At 44.1% G+C, this 20542-nt stretch overlaps 5 protein-coding genes across 5 annotated transcripts; 4 read left to right on the plus strand and 1 right to left on the minus strand.

Annotated features, from left to right (window-relative positions):
- Positions 1-570: 570 nt before the first annotated feature.
- Positions 571-7689, minus strand: BCR41DRAFT_356229 (hypothetical protein). The gene is made up of 6 exons (XM_022024608.1): positions 6970-7689; positions 5269-6866; positions 4997-5144; positions 4707-4876; positions 1471-4685; positions 571-1262 (listed from the first exon to the last, which is right to left on the minus strand). Exons 1-6 carry the CDS (start codon positions 7546-7548, stop codon positions 625-627), a joined length of 6348 nt encoding a protein of 2115 aa, XP_021880140.1. The 5' UTR covers positions 7549-7689; the 3' UTR covers positions 571-624.
- A 270-nt stretch (positions 7690-7959) lies between these two features.
- Positions 7960-8811, plus strand: BCR41DRAFT_101258 (hypothetical protein). Its single transcript, XM_022019308.1, has 4 exons — positions 7960-8042; positions 8173-8300; positions 8388-8547; positions 8651-8811. Exons 1-4 carry the CDS (start codon positions 8009-8011, stop codon positions 8713-8715), a joined length of 387 nt encoding a protein of 128 aa, XP_021880141.1. The 5' UTR covers positions 7960-8008; the 3' UTR covers positions 8716-8811.
- On the plus strand, positions 8775-10441 carry BCR41DRAFT_101292 (cyclophilin-like domain-containing protein). The gene is made up of 6 exons (XM_022019309.1): positions 8775-8937; positions 9052-9117; positions 9236-9265; positions 9426-9505; positions 9625-9721; positions 9882-10441. The coding sequence occupies exons 1-6, from the start codon at positions 8908-8910 to the stop codon at positions 10044-10046; spliced, it is 468 nt and encodes a 155-aa protein (XP_021880142.1). The 5' UTR covers positions 8775-8907; the 3' UTR covers positions 10047-10441.
- Positions 10442-10879: 438 nt separating this feature from the next.
- Positions 10880-15819, plus strand: BCR41DRAFT_356233 (fungal-specific transcription factor domain-domain-containing protein). The gene is made up of 3 exons (XM_022024609.1): positions 10880-11430; positions 11832-13569; positions 13702-15819. The coding sequence occupies exons 1-3, from the start codon at positions 11169-11171 to the stop codon at positions 15707-15709; spliced, it is 4008 nt and encodes a 1335-aa protein (XP_021880143.1). The 5' UTR covers positions 10880-11168; the 3' UTR covers positions 15710-15819.
- A 285-nt stretch (positions 15820-16104) lies between these two features.
- On the plus strand, positions 16105-20332 carry BCR41DRAFT_356234 (Glutamate/Leucine/Phenylalanine/Valine dehydrogenase-domain-containing protein). Its single transcript, XM_022024610.1, has 3 exons — positions 16105-16555; positions 16721-16936; positions 17604-20332. The coding sequence occupies exons 1-3, from the start codon at positions 16362-16364 to the stop codon at positions 20260-20262; spliced, it is 3069 nt and encodes a 1022-aa protein (XP_021880144.1). The 5' UTR covers positions 16105-16361; the 3' UTR covers positions 20263-20332.
- The last annotated feature ends 210 nt before the right edge of the window (positions 20333-20542 follow it).

The following is a 20542-nucleotide window of genomic DNA, read 5'->3' on the forward strand; positions in this document are numbered from 1 at the left end:
AAGACAATAAAAAATAAAAATAAAAAGTAAGAGTTAATAGACAATAGGCATAAGGAATAAGAGTGAGAATGAACAGGCCAGGGATGTGTTTGACAGGGAGTCTGATTAATGTCATTTCAATTGAATTAACCATGAAATTGTTTAATTTTCGCTGCGCGATCCTTCCAAGAAAGCGATTTCCGGTGATAGTTGTAAAATACAATCATCTTATTGGCTCTAGTTTTATAATAGGGATTATCTTGAATGGACATTAAACGCATGTATTCAGGCCCCGTGGCTTTTTTTGTAAAGCCTACTAAGCACACAGCCACGAATCCTTACGACGCGTTAGGCTCGTCACCAGTCTGTATGGCTTATGTGCATTACACTAACCCTCACTGATAGGCTGGATCCAAACTCCAAAAGGACCTTTGCTGAGTCCAGGATGAAGAGAGACAAGCCGACAGTAGCAATAGGATTTAATTTACTAGAAATATGAAACCACTCGAGATTTACTAGTATCATTCATGTAAATACAGCCACGCAATATGCCCCTTGTGCTTAAGAACCATAAAGGACTCAGTTTTGTTCATACACTGTAGGTTTATTTGTTGCTTTTGCTCATGTCATTCAAGTATTTAAATTTCATAGTTCAGCCGTCGTTCCTTCAGTGTCCATCATATTTTCGTCGTCACCACCTACTTTCTGGTTTCTAGTTAGTTTCTTCGTAAGTGGATCTGCTCCTCCAGGAATAAAGTCTCCTAAAGTCAATGCGATACTCTGACCACCGGAGCCTGCTTCACACAACTCGTCAGCCAACGCTATATACCGCGCCTCTAGGGCCTTGACATCTTCGGCCTCTGCCAAAACCTTGCCTGCAAACCTTAGCACCACCTGACCCATCCATTTCTTCAAGAACAAAGCTGTCATTTTCTCAATCATCTGAGCCTCACGCTGACCTTCAATCCGAGCCTCTTCACGGACCTCATGCAATAAATATTCGGCCATGTCCAGAGCCAGAGACAGAGGCGGAGCCCAGATATAGGTGAAATCATCCGCACCTGGCTCTCGAGCTACATTGAAGGCCGCCGCTAACTGTGTTGCTGCTTTCTCAGCCGTTAATGTAGCTCCTGGTGCTGTCAGTGCCAGTCGCATAAACTCGAGACACACAAACGGACGCATCAGCACAAACTTGGCCTTCCCAGCAAGAGTCTCAACCGCACTTGCACGGTAACCTTCAAGAAGAGCCGGCGATACACTCTTCTGTGCATTGGCTTGGACAGCTATTTGACCACCCATCAGTTCAGATATAGTCAAAAGAACAATGAGAGAGAGAGAGAGAGAGTAAAGAATGAATGTTAGATTTGCAGGCTTCTCTCCAGTTATGTGAGTCAAGAAAAGAGAAATGTAGTGGGACTGAGGGGATAAGAGGGAGAGAGGTAAAGATAGAGATAGAGATGCAGAGAGAGGGCCAAATCCTTCAAGACTAACCTTGGTCCAGCTTCTTCAAGTATTCAGAGCTGCCTACAGTTTTTTCCCAGTAAGCATCCAGCTCCTTAAGTGTCTTCGGGTTATTGTTGAGGTGCTCTACCTCCATTGCCAAATCCGAATTGCCTCGGAATGGAAACCATTGGCCACGAGCGATATTCAAAGGGAGGTCTTGTGGCTGCATGAATGGAGTCAGATCCAGAGCATCCAGGCTGCCATTCAGGAAGGCTTCGAGGATTAAGACGCTTGCTGGTGAAATGCCATAGCCGCTACTGAACGCCTCAGATCCACTTCCCATGCCTGTAGTATTCCCTAAGGCAATGGCTTGAGGTCCAAATTCAACAAGTTCATCAAGAGGCTTGCGTGTAGATATACTAACAGGGATTGTGCCTCTTTCGATATCGATTACAAGGAGCTCATGAAGCATTGGGCCGACTTCTTTGGGGAAAGCGGCACACATCAAAGAAGTATCAGCTAACAGCATACGGTGGACAATAGCAGTGTCTGGCCCGTTCTTTCCTGCTGTTTGCGCTCGCTGAACCAATGTTGAAAACGCTTCTTGCATAGATGTGATTTGCTCCATCGTCAACTGGCCATTATTTGCTTCACGCACAAGAGCTAGCTCACCTAGGAGGATAGTTGAGATCATATCTCGTTTCATTGAATAGAAGCTGGTATTCTCTGCAGTCGCCAGTCGATCCATAAATGCAGTAATCTCCTTCAGCGGAAAGACCCCAATGGCATTCGTCAGAATATGCAAGGCGACAAGGTCTCCATGAACCCAGTCGGCCAATTCTTCGCTAGGCTCCATGAGAGCCTTACCAAGAGTTCTCTTGAGCTCTGCGTTACTCCACCCCTTGGGAAGGAGCGACAATGTAATCCACGAAAGGATAATAGCTTCATTATTTATAGATAGGAACCTATTGCTCAAGTTGGCCATACGTATAAGCAATCGAAGGACCTCTTGGTTAATCTGTGCTTGCGTCATATTTTCCTGAGGGTTAAACAGTGCAATCTCTCTTCCCAAGATTGTCACCCATAAAACCGATTCCATTCCTTGAGAGAGAAGGGGGCGAACTGGATCCATTTCATCGCCGGTGAAGGCACCAGCCTTCTTAGCAGCATCAGAATTATAAAGTGTAAAGTTGGCGCTCAAATGAAGGCTTTCAATCCGATCGAGCACTAGGTTGCGGAAGCCACGTCGTCGGCTCTTGTCTAGGAATACGTCCACTTGATCCTGTATATAACCAATGAGCTCTTCCCAGCATTTGTTACCGTTGTTATTTTTGATATTGGCCTTGCTGCTATCGTCACCGACTTGAGCGTTCGCTAATTTACCTGCAATCTCCACGCTACTGCAGCGAGCGATACCAAGAGCAAATAGCCTCCAAAGTGAATATGGGTCATCATCTAGGGGTACCTTGGCCGCTTCTTGCCGCCATTCTTTAGCAAAGTGTAAAGCATACTTGAAGGTTATCCACCCACTCTCCTGAGCAAGCATTTGCAACGTCAGGACTCTGACTTCAATTAGATCTTTGTCCCTTGCACTGTCGCCTTCAGGAACAGCAGTCATAGGGATAAGGATATCGCTGACATAACGATCGATAATACGTTCAGGGACGGTTTCCTTGGACAAAGCCCCCAATGCTGTGTTAATACAAGGAGTACGGTGAATACAGCCAGAGTCCACAAAAGGGACAGGTAATGGTTTGCTGTAGTTGTATGAAGGGGACACTGCAAGAAGGACCAATGCAACCCCTGATTTTTTATGATAGGTAGACTGAGCGACAGTAGATAAAGTAGTCCAGATCCACTCTGTGGTGGCTTTATAGCGCTCCTCTCTGCCTTCTGATCCGGTAAGTAAGCGAATCAGTGATTGCAAGGTAACCACTCTGACATCTTGATGGAGGTCCCGACGTGCTAACAGATCCTCAATCAGCGAGCTGACTTTTGGATCCACCAGCAGAGACATACTCGACAGTACCAAACGAATGCCTTCCTTCTGAACAGTGACCTTTTGTTGGCGCTGTCCAGAGGATGGGAAAAGCGGTATGATAAAGTCAGGGATTTGCTGAACAGGGACACACTTGAGCGCATTCTCAACTGCATGAATGGATGTACGAGCGACATGAGATTGAAGGTAGACTGGAGCCATGAGGAGCTGAAGTGTGCTTGCGGGTTCTCCCAGGGTCGGAAGGAACATCAGCAATGCCTCGACAATGCGTGATGGTAAAGATGGAGTGGTCAGAGCATTGGCAACATCTTCCACTGTTGTTGTCGACATACTCATAAAGGCCTTAGCATGCTGAACACGGGATTGGAATGGAGTCGAGCTGTTGGTCATTCCTGACAAGTGTCTGGCCTTGAGCATCTCACTTTGCTGTGGGTTTAGCTCAAAGGGGATCTTCACAAATAAAAGGTCCCATGGATCTGGGGTCTCTATTTGATTGAATAGTCCAGGAATACTCTTGGTCATCGACAGATGGTCATTTGTCAAAAGATCCGGCCGCTGTGCGCAAACATAATCTAGGACAGCAGGGAGGTGAATAGCTGATGGAGATTTGTTCAAGAGTCCGACCATGAGTTGCTCGTATCGATTATGGTCACGCTTGCCGCCTGGGAACACACACTCATTCACACGTGCCTTTACTTCCCCTTCATATGCAGTTGATCCTAATCGAAGATCGCGGTACAGTGTGTACCATGACAGATTGCCAAGATTCTTTTGAACCCACTCTTCCTGTGTATAGATCTCACGTACATGCTGGATATAGTTCGATGAACTTGATAGGAACTCGTCGTCTTTCCAGTTTAGGACAGTATCCTTTCCGAATACTAAAGTCGGAGCACTTGCTAGGACATCCAAGGTCTCATGCAGATACTCCACAAGCGTCGGTGAATTCTTCCATCGCCATCCTAGATCATCATGAAGGCTATAGCAAATGTTTTGCCAGAAGATCTTTTGGGACGACTTGAACGCTTCAACAGAGTCACTTGTAATATCTGGGGCCATTAGTGCCTTCACAGTGAGCCAGCGGCTATGGTAAGCATTGATCTTGGCCTGCACATATGTCTCCTCCTGTCCTTCTTCGATAAGGTGTAGACCCCATGCACCACCCTCAGTTTTGTATGTCTCATTTTCTTTGGCAATTGCCTTTCGTCTAGCAATCTCATGTTGCTCATTGCGTTCATGGACATCCTGGCCGTAAGTAGGGTTGCTAAAGGACAGGTCAAAGTACTTAAAAGCATTTACATCGCCATGGACATTAACCACTCGTCGCCAGCGGATCTCTGTTCCCATTTGGAAGAATGGGTGAGAGTCATTGTTTGCGAAGCGCGAAAGAGCGGCATCGCCAATAGAGTCCAAAAACCTTGTAATCTGTGAAACTGGTGTGATAGCAGCCGAATTCTAATAAAGTTGATGGTGTTAGAAAGACATATATGTCATTTCCTTGCTCAAGGATATTGCTATCTTTTCTTTCCCTTCTTTCCTGCAAAAGAAAAAGAAATATGAAATATGTGCTGTTACCTGTGCGTCCATGGCGAGGTACAATGCGGATAGCTCATTAGCTTGCTGCAGATCTGCGTCATCTAGGTATTGCCTCGGGATAATATGGTCGCGTAGGAACAGACTTGGCGCAAAAGCCATGAGGTTGGGCTGAATTTCATTGCGGATCCTTTGCGATGATAAGGTTTCCAAAAATAAAAATTAAAAAAAAACGGGTTACAGGTTAGAAAAAACCAGGAGCACATAAAGGTTTAGTTCATCATAGCTTGGAAGACTGAGACTATGTAACTCACTTGGGAATCAGCCATTTCAGTGTTATGAGCCATTGGTTCACATCTTTTGTCATACGAGTTGCTTTCATAATAGCAGTAAGCCATTTAAGACGATCCTCAAAAGACGGCTTGGTCGTTTCCTTGACAAGCTGGGCCCGTACTTCTGGGACTTGGATATCGACAAAAGATGCCCAGTTGGATAGGTTGTCACCCAAATCCACTACTTTCTCTCTCCTGTCATAGAACACAAGTGGACGGACGATCTGTTGACGGAGTTCAGCATTGGTGCAGAGAGCCTCCAACATCGGGTATACAGATACGCCTTGGTCCTTCTCGATCAAAGGCTTAAAACTGGGTAGTGCAATGATCCATTGGACTACCTCATCGCGCTGAGCTTGTGTCAAGCTTGGGCCCAGCTTGCTAAAGTGCTCGATCCATGTAGAGTCCAGCTGAATCATTGCTTTTCCTGTCCTATTCAGGCAGTTAGCGACACAAGTCTGGAACACAGCAGAGTTGTCCCAAGAGGGAACAGAACTAAAGGGTTGCACAAAGGCGTCATCAGATAGAGCATAGACGCTTTTATCTGAAGGTGCAAGGACAGCCAAGAGATCTTCAACTATGGAGATTACAGCACTATCCTTGCGTGTCTTGGTTTTGAACATTGGCTGGAGCTGATCGAAGATAGTTTCAGCCAGTGGAGGGAAGCGCTTTATATGTGACAGTTTGTGAGCTTCCCAGTAGTTGGAGGACTGTCGAAACAATGGATTGAATATCTTCCTGCAAAGACGAACATTGACCGCATCATCATCCACATCTTGGATACGGAGAGCTTCCAAGGCAGGAGAGAAAAGCTCTGGGATGAGCTCTCGTAATGTCTGGTGGAACTTCTGAGTTGAATCAACACGATCCTTGTGTACAGAGCAGTTGACGACACGATGCACCAGGTTGTCTACACCTTTCACCACGAACTTGAGCACATTATTCAGACGCCTCACCCGTTGGTTGCCTTGTGTTTTAGAGCGAATCTTGAACTCATCTTGTTCAAGTACTTTCAAGGCAGCGCGTACCAGCCGAGTGACAGCAGGGCCGCGGAGGCAACTGAACAGCTGAGGGATTTGGTCCTTCTTGAGGAGTTCTCCTTGACCAACATTGATCAGATCAAGAACGTACTTTTCTAACATTGCCTCGTGACGAGGATGATGGCTCCAATGGTTCTGCGCCTTTCTGGTTTCATAAAGTTCGCTGGGGATATGGGCAGAGTACACCAGATTGGAACCACGAGCTTGATACGATGTCTGTTGAAGGATACGGAATGTTCTCTCGGCATCGTATTGAACAAAGAGAAGGATGTATTCTTTGATTAATGGAGCTAGCATAGGAGTCCTGACCTCGGGCTTGGCTTCATCCCAAGGGAACAATGGCGGATAGGTCTCTTGGAGGGTCAAGATAATGTCTTTGATTGACTCGCCGGGATCACAAGCGCCTTTTACATTTTGGTTGGCAACATCAATGATCTTGCTATATGCTTTCCACACTTTCTCACGCTCATATTCTGTTGCCTTTGCAAGTGCTTGTTTGAATCGAGTCGTGATGGGCTCTTTCTTATCAGCCTTATTCGCCTGTAGTGATAGAAGACAAAGAGGCAAGCTGAATCAGTTAATCATTGACTAGTTACAATAGTGCAGTATGAACAGCCATCTCAAGTATCTACAGCTTACATACCGCGCGTGGCTTTCTCAAGATGTCATTGGCAAGGCCCTTGCGCTTCTGCTTGACCAAAGATGCTACAAGGGCATCGCGAACAGCAGGTGCAGTATCGGTCGTAGCAGCAAGGATTTCGACGTCCGAAGCAAAAGTGGCAATGCACTGGATCAATCGCTTTTTGCCCACTTGGTATGGATGGTTCAAATCAGCCAGCAAGAAGGCAATTGCTTCCTTGCAACCCTTCTGAGCTAAGGTCATGGCAATGATTTGACCAACCTGACGTTGTACGTAGCGAGATGATGCATTGGTCTGTGGAAACTGCAGAGAGACATCGTCGGCTTCAGGAGATGGATTTCCACCGTCAGCATACAAGGTGGTTTCATCCTGCGGAGGCCGCTGGATAGGAATAGAGAGAATGGTGGGAACAGTCTTGAGGAGTTCAGGTAGGAGAGAGAGGAGTGCTTCTTTATGGGTTTTGATGAGATTCTGGATATAGGTATTGCGATGGCGGTAGCCTACAGTGTGGATAGTCTGCATCAATTCATGTTCTGAAGCAGGCAAAGCAGGTGCCTGTGGCACGTCTTTGGCAGCAACCATTGATGAAGGTGGATTCACGGAGAAAAAGAATTAGCTGAATGAGTGAATGAATGAATAAAGGATTCAGATGATTCTCCTTCTACGTCCTGAGCAGAAGGAAGTGAGAGAAGAAAGAAAGAAGAAAGCCCATAAGTGTTGCCAGGAAAAAACTACTGAGCCCCCAGTCAAATGCGAAAGGCCGGACTTTTACACGCAGCGCCATTGATCCTCCAACTTTTTTTTTATTCTTAGATAGGAGCTATGGTTACCGTGTATCAATACAATCGCAGAAGAAGTAAAATTGCAGAGTTACGGTAGCCCAAGGATTTGAGCGTCTGAAAACGCGTCTGGTTTGTGCGCGACACGACGCGTGCTCCCCTCCTCTCTCTATTTCTTGAGGTAAACGGATTTAAGCCTCCTCGCTCAATTTCATTTCATCACATTTCAATTTTTACAACATATTCACATTGACATTCACAACATGCTTCCCGAAAACGCCATCGGGTTTATCCTTGGTAAGAGAAAACAGAACAGGGCTGTTCTGCACATGTTCATATGTTGAATATCTGATTATACTACGACTTTTAGGTAAAAATAAAAGAAAAAAGCGAAGTTCGATCCTAATGAAATATGATACCACCTTAGTGGCACTCTGCTGGGGGTTCACCAACCCATTCATCAAGAACGGCTCAAAGGGTCTAGAGACTATTAAGCGAAATTCATGGATATCTCAGGCTGCAGCGGAGTATTGGTACCTCTTTACCCGCTGGCAGGTAAATTGGAATGCTTACTCCTTCCTTGTACATTTTTTAAATGATTAGGTCTGCTCCTTTAATGACATTCGTTTTTTTATATGATAGTATGTAGTCCCGTTGGTGCTAAACCTTTGCGGTTCAGTTGTCTACTACCACACACTGGGTAAAGCTGATTTGTCCTTGGCCGTACCCATTACTAACTCGCTTACATTCATCTTTACAACTCTGGCTGGCATCCTCTTGGGAGAGAGCATAGGATCGCCTCGTAAGTCCGTCACTGCTCTTGATGAAGCCTGGACTATTTTTAATGCTTCTTTCTCTACTAATGTAAAATCCCCTTTCGATCCTATTGATCTGTTGGTAATCAGGTTCGTGGCTGGGGATGGCGATGGTAGTCCTTGGTGTAGGTCTCTGCGTTCAGAGTAAGGCATGAATCCATAGAAATATCAAATAGACATGAAATAGTGCCAGATTGTTCGAAGTGTGCCCAAGTTACCAAGTATACATTTCATCTGTGGCTTTGGTCTCATTCTACTATAAGAGCAACTACAAAATGAATCACTAAAAAAAAAAAGCATCTCTCGTTGTACAACTAAAGGATAAAAAATAAAAAGAATAAGACGCCATGTCGACTGTAGTGTTGGAAACATCAATGGTAAAACAGGATGATGACAAAAAAAATAAGAAAAGCGGAATTAGTAGTGTCGCCAATGCAGGGTTGTAACTGTAAGGATTGGCATTCTGACATTTTTCTTGGAATCCTATGTAGGGAGAGATTACCATCGAACTCTATACAGAACACGCGCCAAAGACTTGTAAAAACTTTTATGAACTCGTAAGTGGATATTGGGCTCTCAACAAAATGCTCCTGAGATAATGTCATTAATGAGCGACTTCATACTATTTACGAAGCAATTGACGTGAAAGGTCCAATCACTACAACATGAAATTAGGCAAGGAAGGGCTACTATAACGATGTTATTGTAGGTATCGGCAATGCCAACCATAGTCGATCTTATGGCTTTTTTTATTTCAGTCATTGCATTAATTCAACTTGATTGAAGCCTATAACCTGATCTACCAAGATATCAGAGTGAATGAACGAATAATAATTTTCATTTGACATTCACTTTCGTTTTCAAGTTCCATCGTATTATTCCTGATTTTATGATCCAAGGCGGGGATCCAACGGGAACCGGAAGAGGCGGCTCGTCTATTTACGGGTATGATCCATTACCTTTGCTCACTATTCTGATTCTCATAAAATGGCTGATGTGGTCTGTTACTATTGCTATAGCATTACGTGTTTGCTAATTGCTAATAGTCTTTCTTGATTCAATAGTGATAAATTTGCTGATGAATTCCATCCTGCTCTTAAGCATACAGGCGCAGGCATTTTAAGTATGGCCAATTCTGGACCCAACACTAATGGATCGCAGGTAAAGTTATAATCAACAAAATTGAGAATTCAAAGATGATTTTTCAAATTTGCAGGATAAATTATTATTATCAACATTTTATTTTTATTTTTATTTTTATTTTTTTCTCTCTATTAATACCACTAACATTGATACATCAACATGAATTTTTGTTGGATAGTTTTTCATCACGCTGGCTCCAACACCATGGCTAGATAATAAACATACGATTTTTGGACGTGTTTCTGCGGGCCTCAGGGTGGTCAACAGGATGGGTCTAGTTGCAACCGATTCAAACGATAGACCCAAAGAGCTGGTCAAGATCATTCGTGCCCGGGCAGAGTAATAAAAAAAAAGGATCGAAAGACTGATGGGCAGAAATCGAGATCAGGAGAGAGAGATAGAGAGATGCACTTGTAATTATAATATCAAATAGAAGAATCAAGGACATGAGCTCGGAACTAATGAAGTAAAGCAAAAGGACAAACAATAGAGGTATCTTCTACAGCGCTGTCGTCTGTATGTAATATAGGCTTGGCAGGTTTTCTATTCCAGCAGAGTATTCTGAATAACCAAAGCAGATTAACGTGATAGTCTGCGTGGAAAGACTCTTATGCAACCTTTTGAGTGTGCACATGTCAAGACCTTGTCAAATTCTATTCTAGGAACTCGATATGATTGATGAGCAATTAAAAAAAAGGAACGCATTGACGAGTGGTCAGGGTTTCTATCTTCTTTTACTGCATGTTCTTGTTTATAAACGAATAATCCGTGAGATGCAATGGATTTAAAGAGCGACTGGGAGCTCTTCCAACTCGATCATAGATCTACTGTGAAAATCGGGCACCATTTTCATGTGCGAAACAGGGCGGTCTTTTTAAAGCAGGTCCCTTTGTTCTTTTTGGTAGTCCAAGGTATATAATTGGCATTCCGCTAACACTTCATAAAGAACCTGAAGAGATGTCGCCATTTTACTCACTTTCCATGTTCACAAAGTCCATCCTTTACATTTCTTTTCTTTCCTTTCACCATCAATCCACCTTTTGCATATCATATCCAACCCATCAAATGCTTCGACAAATTAAAACTAAAAATTATTAAATTCATACATCCACCGAATTGTCTCACGCAAATTTCAGACCCGATTACTTTTTTTATATTTATATATTTTTTTGTTTACTGGAATAGTGAATCATCTTTCATTCCTTCCTTTCCGTCATATCCAATATCTTGTCCACTTCATTCTCCTTGCTGGCACATCCAAATCAAGCAAAAAAAACCAACTGGACTGCTCTTTGAAAAAGGAGCAGCTAATTGAGGACGTTCACCACTTAATTCCCTCTTTAGCTTTAATTCTTAGAGACAGGAACCAGCTGCCAGTTTTATTCAGCAGGTGTGAAGTCTGCGAGTGTGAGTTCAAGTCTGTGTGCACCTAGTGGAGACTAAAAAAAAAAAAAGTCGTCCTACTATGCCCAAGAAGAATACTGTTTTGGGAGCCTCCTCGAGAGCGAGTGAAGAACAACATTCAGACTCTGAATCAGGAGACGATCATGACCATGACGACTATGGCCACGACCATGACAGTGACCATGTCCAGGGGCAAGAACAGAGTCAAGGACAAGAACAAAAACACACAAAAGGGAATTCAACTGCAGATGAAACTACACCAGTCAAGAGAAAACGATTGACTCAAGCCTGCGATCCCTGTCGTAAAAAGAAAATCAAATGCGGTATGTAACAAAGAGACGCATGGCAAGTTGCCATTGCATGACACGATGAAATGTGTGTATACGTCCGTTTGAAATGACAATTGAGAATTGGTCAGCGACATTGTACAAAAAAGGATAGAAACAACAACTGTCCTTACTGTGCACGCGCACTCCCCGTCTGGAAAGGTTCCAAGTGAAATGAAATCCAAACAACAAAGTAGCAACAATGAGTTGTTATTGGGCAATGCAATATTGAAAAAAAGAGAGAGAGCTATCTAGACAATTATGCGCAATTCATCTTTAGCGACTAACCTCTGCATTGTTTGTTGTTTGTGTTGTTTGTTGTTGCATGCGCGCTTTTTTGTGTTTGCTCTTTTTTTTTTTTTTTTTTTTTTTGGTTTTTCCTCCATGTTCTTTTTTAGATGGTGTCAAGCCAAGCTGTGCCAACTGTACCAAGCTCAATGCTAATTGCACCTATCTACCCAGCATGAAGAAACGAGGCCCAAGACAGGGATACATTGAATTGTTGGAAAAGAGACTGGACAAGATGGAGAAGCTGCTACAACATGGCCCCTCAGCAATTGATCCTGAACTTTTGGACTCAAAGTCAATCTTCAACTCGCGTCTTCGTCCAGGCAGTAATAGTAGACGGTCTGCTTCTCCTGAAGCATCCGAGAGCGGTGATCAGGGCGAGCCAAAAGTATGGATAGATCCAGATGAGCGCTATTTTGGGACGACATCTGGCTATAAATCACAATATACAGAATATGGGAAACAGAGCAGTTCAGTTATGGATGTCGTTGGAGCTAAATACAACTCTGGACAAACGCAGCCTCGCGAGGGTCGACCCAAGAACCCGATCTATGGTATCAAGGACGAGATTCCAAGGAAGGACATTTTAGATCATCTTGTCAGCCTTTTCTTTGACTCTATCTACTTTCAGCTACCTATTATCCATCCTGGGACATTCATGAAGCAGTACAAAGAAGGAAAAGTTTCACCCGGTCTACTCAATGCCATGTGTGCTGCCGTTGCCCGCTTTTCCACACATCCGGATGTTGTCACCACACCAGCATTTTTAGCAGGAGAGCCCTTTGCTACCAACGTCCGCGGTATGCTAGTTGAATCGATCGACACTCCTACAGTCTCAAATGTTCAAGCATTGTTGTTCTTATCTATGTATGAGTATGGGGCCGCTAGAGGCCCAAGAGCATGGATGTTCGGAGGTATGGCTGTCCGAATGGCCCAGGAACTGGGTTTAAACCGGGAAGACAGCAGCCCCGTGTTCCACCTTAAGGGGGATTGGGTCATGCGAGAGACGCGGCGGAGGACATTTTGGGCGTGTTTTATGTTAGATATCTTGGCATCATCATCCTCAGGAAGGCCACGGATGATGGATGAACGAGACTGTGAAGTATTATTGCCGAGCGAGGATCATGATTGGTGCGATGAACGGCCAGTCGTCACAGAAATGCTCGATGATGGAGAGGACTCTTCTTCAGGGACCGAGCAAGAGCCAACTTCAGAATCTCAGAAACCAGATGAGAGTGTACCCGGACTACAGTCTACTGTCTCAACAACAGAAACAAGCTCAGCTGAACATACCGCACCCAATAGTTTAGAATCGGGAACATCAAAGTCGACTGATAGCATATCAACATCATCAAAATCCAAGCGACAAGGCGGTGGACATGTTCTCAGCTCATTTGCGTACTTAATCCGCATTGTAGCTGTGCTCGGCAAGGTCTCCCAGTATGTGAACCGGCCGCGATCCAAAAAGGCCATCCCTCCGAGTCAACGCGGATCAGAATTCTCGGTGATTGATGCAGCATTGACTGCCTGGCACAAATCTATTCCGTCTCATCTCACCGATTCATTCGAGAACGGAAGGCTGGTCAAGCACAAAGGCGAGGGCTGCATTATCGTCTTTATGCATATCATCTATCACACAGCCGTTGTGCTTCTTCACAGACCCATCTTGGCAGCAGATAAGGCAGCATTCCCCCATGACCCCAAGTTCGTTGAGAACTCTGTTTCACGGTGTGCTGATGCTGCGAGCAAGGTCTCTGATGTACTTGAGCTTGTACAATCGTATAATTGTCCGCCTAGGATCTTTATCTCAGCCTTTTTTGCTTATCCAGTGTTCACGACAGCTACAATGTGAGTATTCTACACATACGAGACTCGACTTTCTTTTTTTATCTTTTCTTTTTTTTTTTTTTAAGCGTTGTTGAAGAAAAACTCAAACGGGGAGCGATCCATGATTTATTCTCTTATCTTCTCCGTTCGTAGTCACATTACGAACGCGTTTGCATCCGATGCAACAGTTGCCTCTCGAGCAAGGCGCAGCCTCAGCACCCATGTCAAAATCCTTCAAACCATGAAATCGTACTGGGCAATGGCAGACAAGTTCTTTTATATCATTCGTGACCTTTACTCTATCCAATCCAAAATTAGCTCTTCAGCGTCAAGGAAATCAATACTGCAGACTGCAACACAAGAAGGCTCGGGTCAAGGTGATAACCCCTTTGCTAGAAGAGAGCCGTCAGAATCCTTTGATACCCAATCCGGATACAATCGAGGGGCTGGAGGCATAGAAGATTCAACTAACGGCTCGGAACCGAGCGGAAAACTGGCGTCGATTAGCTCTTTCCTTAAGAGCGACTCCGGTTTGATTGCGCTTTGGAGGCGCGCGACGGAGATGCAGGTCCTAGATGAGGCAAAACAGGAGCAGCATCGTCTATCTATGTCAGAGGAAGCGCCTCGGCAAAACAAAGGACTTGAGGGGAAGAGGGAGCTGCATCCAGAGGATAAGGCGCTCCGGGAACATCGCGAAAGGATGAATGCCCTAGAAATACAGCAGATCAACCAAGAATTTGATAGAAGATGGAGATCCAGGGTGGATGTACCCACTTTATCTGCGGGCTCTGATATATCGGGCAACGTTACTGTCGAGGGAGTGGATGAGGTGACACAACAGTCCACACCAACTTTGTTAACTGAAGTTGAGAAGCGGCATAGAGAAGAATCAATTAACCCTAGGAGTGCGAAACAAGCTAGAACCAGTAAAACAGCTAAAGAGCCCAAGCCTACTTTTAAAGGAGCAGCTACATCGTCTTCGGTTATGGATACTCAGGAGAGTGCAGACGAGGCTCGATCAATAAATACTCGAAACGCTATGTCGAGCTTTGAAGCGCCTGGTGACGAAACTCTTGGAACAGCGTCATCGACCTATCAACATACAGTCATACAGCAACCCCAGCAGCTGAAGCTACAAGAGTCGTATATCCTTCAGCCAATGCGGATTCAACCAGCCTCTGGACCTCCAAAGTCAACAGTAACTGGACCGGCTGTTTCATCAGGGAACGTGAGTCGTCAGTTAATGGACATCTATGCGCAGCAACAGCATGAAGTACTTGCACAGTCCATTGATATGGCTCAAAACAGTAACATACAGCGACAACAGCAGCAACTACGACTGCAACAGGGACAATCCGCACAATCGCCCTCCCTTGCATTTGGACCGGCTGGTGGATTCACTTCAGCTTCGTTCTTTTCATCTTCGTCATTACCAAATCAGTCAGGATTCTCTTCACAAGGCCTATCATCGACCATGACGCCGTTTGATTTGCCATTGGTATATGGCACCAATTATGATGGCAGCCAGACACGGCGAATCCAAACAGAGTCATTAGGATCGATATTTGACTTTGCACTACCTCAAGGGGATATTTCCTTTTTATCCAACTCGTTTCAGGTATCGCCAACGATGATGCAGGAAGGCATGGGATTAGGGAACAATAGCGTTGGGATATCCTCGGGAACAGGTGGATCAGGACTGATGAATGATGACTTGAATACAGTAGCTGCCACGGGCACCAGTCCTGTTACTTCAAGTACTGGTTCGGCTTCTACTCCCTTGAATAGATCCCTAGAGCCCCTTAGCCCCAACTCAGATCCAAGTCAGCTGTTTAACATATCTCCTCAGCTCCATAACTTCCTCATGCCGGACGATCCTTATCATGCCATTAATAATAATAGTAACAGCAATAATGATAACCAAAGAGGCCAAGCAGGACAGAGTTATAACCACATGGGTATGCAAGCAACGCCAACGAACCTGATCCGATACCTGCAGCTCCACCATCAACAAGAGCTGCGGCAACAGGAACTCCAACAACAAAATACACAGCCGTTATTGAACCAACAGAACTCACTGATCTTTGACGACTACTTTCCATGGAACGCATTCTCGACTATTTCACAGCCACCTCCAACTCCACCTACAGCACGGCAATAGTGTTTTTTATATTGTAGCTGCTAGGTCATCTTGTTTATTGATTAATTGATTGATTGATTTATTTTTATTAATTTGTAGAAAAAGTAGTGTATGAGGCGGCGATTGCGTGCGCTTTCAATTATATTGTATAGATAAAAGTAAATTATTCTTATGTTTCTGCTTTCTTATGATTTTCATATGTGAATAGAAAAGAGAATAGGCATGGATTGGAACAGATAGAGGCAGAGAAAGGAAGACGAAGAGAAGAGAAGAGGAAAGACAAGAATGAGGCAAGTTCATTGATTAGCTGCTTGTGCCTTGGGTGTGCCTGGGTGTGTCCGTGGGAATGTTTTGCTTTATTTGGATTGCTCATTGCTTTGCCTTGTTATTCAATTAAAGTCACTTCCTCTCCTTTCTATCACATCTCTTTCTCTTCCTCTCTCTCTCTTCTACGCTTTAGTTTCCTCTTTTCCTCTTTCCTCTTTTCCTCTTCCCCTCTTTATACTACCGTGTCATTTTCATTTTGTCACTCCTCTCTTCTTTCCTTTCCTCCTTCCTTCCTTCCTTCCTTCCTTCCTTTCTTTCTTTCTTTCTTTCTTTCTTTCTTTTTTTATACTTTTTCTCCCTTCACTCTTCCACCGAATTAGAGCTGTTATTTGTTATTCTTTAAGCCATGTCTAACTTCCTGACTCCTGGTTTTGTCCCTGGACGTAATAGTCTGTCTCACACAATCAAGGACACATCTGGATATATCGAGAATGCATTCCTTGGCAAGGAGGAGCAGATGGTCCAAGTTACCGAGTATTTGAGTGAAAAAGCCTTTATTCCCGCTGCTCTTGCTCAAAATGAAGTATCATGGTTCTATGGGTAAGCATTTACAGCCATTAAAAAATAAATAATGAGAATGAAATGAAGCTTCTGCATCCATGATGAGAAAAAAAAAAAAAAAATTGCAAAACATAAAATTTCGAGTGATTCATTTTACGAATTAATTTGCTAACGTTTATTATTTTTATTATCTTTATAAAATAGTAACCTTGGTATTGACGACATGTACTTTGCATCAGAGTCAATCGAATCCATCGCCAACCATATCTTGGCTCTATATGGCGCCAAAATCTTTGCCTATACCAAGAACGACAATGGCCTTGACATCAACCTTGAGCGTGAAACTGAGGAAGGCGCTGTTTACATCCACACATCTAGCCCTGGTGTTTCACAACTCTATGGCCCTCAACATGAAAAACGGTAAAAATCAATCTTTGAATCGCATGCTATCCATGGTTATTTATCATTCCCTTTTTTTTTCTTTTTAAATCAAAGGGATCTTGCTTGGTTCTTTAATGCTTTTTGAGAAATGGCAGATGGTGGAAGTATTAAGGTGAATAAGGTTCACCTGGGCCAAGAATTGGTTTTTGAATAGTTTATCTTATTTCAGGAATGGGAAGAGAGGAGAGACATGATTGAATGTTTAGCACCCATTGGAGTCCTTGACTCCAACTAGTTTTAGTCTTTTCCCGCTTTGATTCCTTTGACGACTGAATGTCGTATCTATGCGTCATGGAAGCAATTGATCCCGTCCTTTCTTTCAGAAAAAAAAAAAAAAAAAAAAACCCCCCTACTACAAACCCAACGAGAACGAGAGATAGAAAAGAGAGAATAAGCACATGATTATTATCAATTAACCTTTGGAATGTTGGAATCTCATGTATCATATCCAAATAATCTCTCAAGCATTCCAAATAAAAGATAGTTGGACTCATTGGAGGAACAGGAAATAGAGATCAGTGCGGATTAATATGTCCTTGCAACCAGCATCGGGTGTTGAATATTGAGTCTTTGGCTAAGGTTCATTTTCGTGCTTAGTGGATTGCTTACTTAAGAGTGAACATCAAACATATTTGCTTTTTTACAGAATTGATTCAAAGTACCTCGATGTCAGCAACGTTGAGAATGCGTACCGTCTCGAATCTTATCGATCCAAGGGAACAGTATCATCTTCATCATCAACTCAACTTCGCACTTACTTCGTGCGTAAGTGCACATTCGTGAACCCATCCCCGACAAAGGAACAGGAAACCGACATCCGCGAGACCGCTGACAAGTCTTTCCTTGAGAAGGCGACCGAGAATACTCTTGAGATCTATTCTAACATCATGAAATTGGCGCTTAGCAGGACAGGCCCTGTCATTGAGATGTTTGAGGTCGAAGGTTCGCGTGAGCGCCGTCTCGTTATTGCCTACAAACAACAGACAACGCAATCGTTTTTCTCTGCCATTTCAGATCTTTACCATTTTTACGAATTGTACTCGACTCGCAAGTACGTGGAGCAATTCTCCAATGGCATCACGATCGTCTCTCTGTATCTAAACCAGATCCCAAAGTCAACTGCGCCTCCTATTGAGCACTCAATCCACCAAATCATCAAAGAGGCCTCACTGATCTACTGCTTGCCCACAACCCCTCTTCAGACCTTCTTCCAGACCGGCAAGCTCTCTGTTCAGGAGTCGATCTACGGCTATATCGGCTGGATCTTTGCTCAGCATTTTTTGAACCGTCTTGGAAACGAGTATACATCTCTGGTCAATATTTTAGATCCCCATAATTCCATTCATCAGGGTGTGCTTTCCAAGATGAAGAAACGCCTCCGCACGGACACATTCACCCGCGATTATATTCTGGAGATCATCAAAACATACCCAGAACTCATCAAGCTGCTCTACATCAACTTTGCAATGATTCACTATGTAAATCCTGCAATCAATTCACTCAAGCCCACGTTGTCGTACCAACGTCTCAGGACTGACAACATCTTGACAGAAGAACAACTCTACGAAAAGATCAAACGTACCACTTCCAACTCACACGAGTTAATGGTCTTTGAGTCTTTTTTGATCTTCAACAAGCATGTCCTCAAAACCAACTTTTATCAACCCACAAAGGTTGCTCTCTCCTTCCGCATGGATCCTTCGTTCTTACCTGAGATTGAGTACCCAACTAAGCTCTTTGGGATGTTTTTAGTCATTGGATCCGAGTTCCGTGGCTTCCACTTGCGCTTCCGAGATGTCGCCCGTGGAGGAATCCGAATCATCCGTTCGCGTAATCGAGAGGCCTATTCTATCAACTTGCGTTCGCTCTTTGATGAGAACTACGCGTTAGCAGCCACACAGCAGCGCAAGAACAAAGATATCCCTGAAGGCGGTTCCAAGGGCACAATTTTACTAGATGTTAACCAGCAGGACAAGCCTCTTGTGGCGTTTGAAAAGTATGTGGATGCTATTCTAGACCTGCTAATTGCTGGTCAAACTCCTGGTATCAAGGAACGCATTGTAGATCTATACAAGAAACCCGAGATCTTATTCTTCGGGCCAGACGAAGGCACAGCAGATTACATGGACTGGGCGTCTGCTCATGCTCGTGAGCGTGGAGCGAGTTTCTGGAAGGCCTTCACCACAGGCAAGTCCCAGTCTCTAGGAGGCATTCCTCACGATACTTATGGTATGACTACACGCTCAGTCCATCAGTATGTTCTTGGTATCTATCGCAAACTGGGGCTTAAGGAAGAAAACTGCACTAAATTGCAGACAGGAGGTCCTGATGGAGACTTGGGTTCGAACGAGATCAAAATCTCCAAGGACAAGACATGTGGTATTGTCGATGGCTCAGGTGTTCTGTATGACCCAGAGGGTATTAATCGAACAGAGTTGAACCGTTTGGCTCAAAGTCGTCTCATGATTTCAAACTTTGATGTCTCGAAACTCTCGCCAAAAGGATTCCGAGTGTTGGTGGATGAGGTTAATGTTAAATTGCCATATGGAGAAGTCGTTGATGATGGTCTATCTTTCCGCAACAACTTCCATTTAAACCCGATGGTGGGCTGTCAAGTCTTTGTACCCTGTGGTGGTCGCCCAGAATCCGTGGATCTCCAGAATGTGGGTCGTTTGCTTGATCACGAGAACCACCCTCGATTCAAGTATATTGTTGAGGGTGCTAACTTGTTCTTTACACAAGAGGCTCGTCTTCGTCTGGAGCGTGCAGGCGCGATCGTGTTCAAAGATGCATCAGCTAACAAGGGAGGAGTCACCTCATCCTCTTTAGAAGTCCTTGCTGCATTGGCGTTTACGGATGAAGAGTTTGCAGAACACATGCAAGTGACTGAGAGCCATATCCCAGCGTTCTATCAGGATTATGTTAAAGAAGTACAAGCGATCATTGAGCGCAATGCGCAACTAGAGTTTGAGGCCTTGTGGAGAGAGCATCAGCGGACTAGGACACCACGATCGATCCTATCGGACGAGCTGTCATTGGCAATTGTGAAGCTGAATGAGGACTTACAGCACACGTCGTTGTGGGACAATGTGCCATTGCGCAAGGTCGTGTTGGAGGAGGCTTTCCCCAACCTATTGCTGAAGCAATTGGGATTGGATACTTTAATGAAGCGTGTACCTGAGAACTATGTCCGAGCGATTTTTGGATCATATCTAGCCTCACGTTTTGTGTACAGATATGGCACCGAGCCCAGCCAATTTGCCTTCTTTGAATTCATGACACCATACTTCTCCAAGGTGCAATAAGCGATGACAAGTATAAAGCTGTAGAAAGAATGGAAGAACAATGTTAAAAATAAAAAATAAAAAAAATGCGTGTATTACTCGGGTGATGTTTGCGAAAGAAACAGGGGTAAGAAATATACAAATATTGCTCATCTATTTGACAATATGCCAACGGTTCAGAGACCTTGCACATGCAAACAAGTCATAATTGTTCACGCGGGCGAAGCCCATTTCTCTTAATCTCCATTTGCCTTTTTTTTTTTTTTTTTTTTTTGCCATTCATTGCATTTCATTCCAATAC

Source organism: Lobosporangium transversale (assembly GCF_002105155.1).
Source record: "Lobosporangium transversale strain NRRL 3116 chromosome Unknown BCR41scaffold_25, whole genome shotgun sequence".
NCBI lineage: Eukaryota > Fungi > Mortierellomycota > Mortierellomycetes > Mortierellales > Mortierellaceae > Lobosporangium > Lobosporangium transversale.

Bases quoted from the DNA above. Each gene is read 5' to 3' on its own strand.
- BCR41DRAFT_356229 (XM_022024608.1), bottom strand. From the start codon at position 7,548: ATGGTTGCTGCCAAAGACGTGCCACAGGCACCTGCTTTGCCTGCTTCA. The intron at 5,145-5,268 runs GTGAGTTACATA...ATCATCGCAAAG, and splicing joins CTGAAATGGCTGATTCCCAA to GATCCGCAATGAAATTCAGC. The intron at 4,877-4,996 runs GTAACAGCACAT...CAACTTTATTAG, and splicing joins ACCTCGCCATGGACGCACAG to AATTCGGCTGCTATCACACC.
- BCR41DRAFT_101258 (XM_022019308.1), top strand. From the start codon at position 8,009: ATGCTTCCCGAAAACGCCATCGGGTTTATCCTTG. The intron at 8,043-8,172 runs GTAAGAGAAAAC...ATACCACCTTAG, and splicing joins CGCCATCGGGTTTATCCTTG to TGGCACTCTGCTGGGGGTTC. The intron at 8,301-8,387 runs GTAAATTGGAAT...TTTATATGATAG, and splicing joins ACCTCTTTACCCGCTGGCAG to TATGTAGTCCCGTTGGTGCT.
- BCR41DRAFT_101292 (XM_022019309.1), top strand. From the start codon at position 8,908: ATGTCGACTGTAGTGTTGGAAACATCAATG. The intron at 9,118-9,235 runs GTAAGTGGATAT...ACATGAAATTAG, and splicing joins GTAAAAACTTTTATGAACTC to GCAAGGAAGGGCTACTATAA. The intron at 9,266-9,425 runs GTAGGTATCGGC...TTCGTTTTCAAG, and splicing joins GCTACTATAACGATGTTATT to TTCCATCGTATTATTCCTGA.
- BCR41DRAFT_356233 (XM_022024609.1), top strand. From the start codon at position 11,169: ATGCCCAAGAAGAATACTGTTTTGGGAGCCTCCTCGAGAGCGAGTGAA. The intron at 11,431-11,831 runs GTATGTAACAAA...GTTCTTTTTTAG, and splicing joins TAAAAAGAAAATCAAATGCG to ATGGTGTCAAGCCAAGCTGT. The intron at 13,570-13,701 runs GTGAGTATTCTA...CTCCGTTCGTAG, and splicing joins GTGTTCACGACAGCTACAAT to TCACATTACGAACGCGTTTG.
- BCR41DRAFT_356234 (XM_022024610.1), top strand. From the start codon at position 16,362: ATGTCTAACTTCCTGACTCCTGGTTTTGTCCCTGGACGTAATAGTCTG. The intron at 16,556-16,720 runs GTAAGCATTTAC...TTTATAAAATAG, and splicing joins GAAGTATCATGGTTCTATGG to TAACCTTGGTATTGACGACA. The intron at 16,937-17,603 runs GTAAAAATCAAT...GCTTTTTTACAG, and splicing joins GGCCCTCAACATGAAAAACG to AATTGATTCAAAGTACCTCG.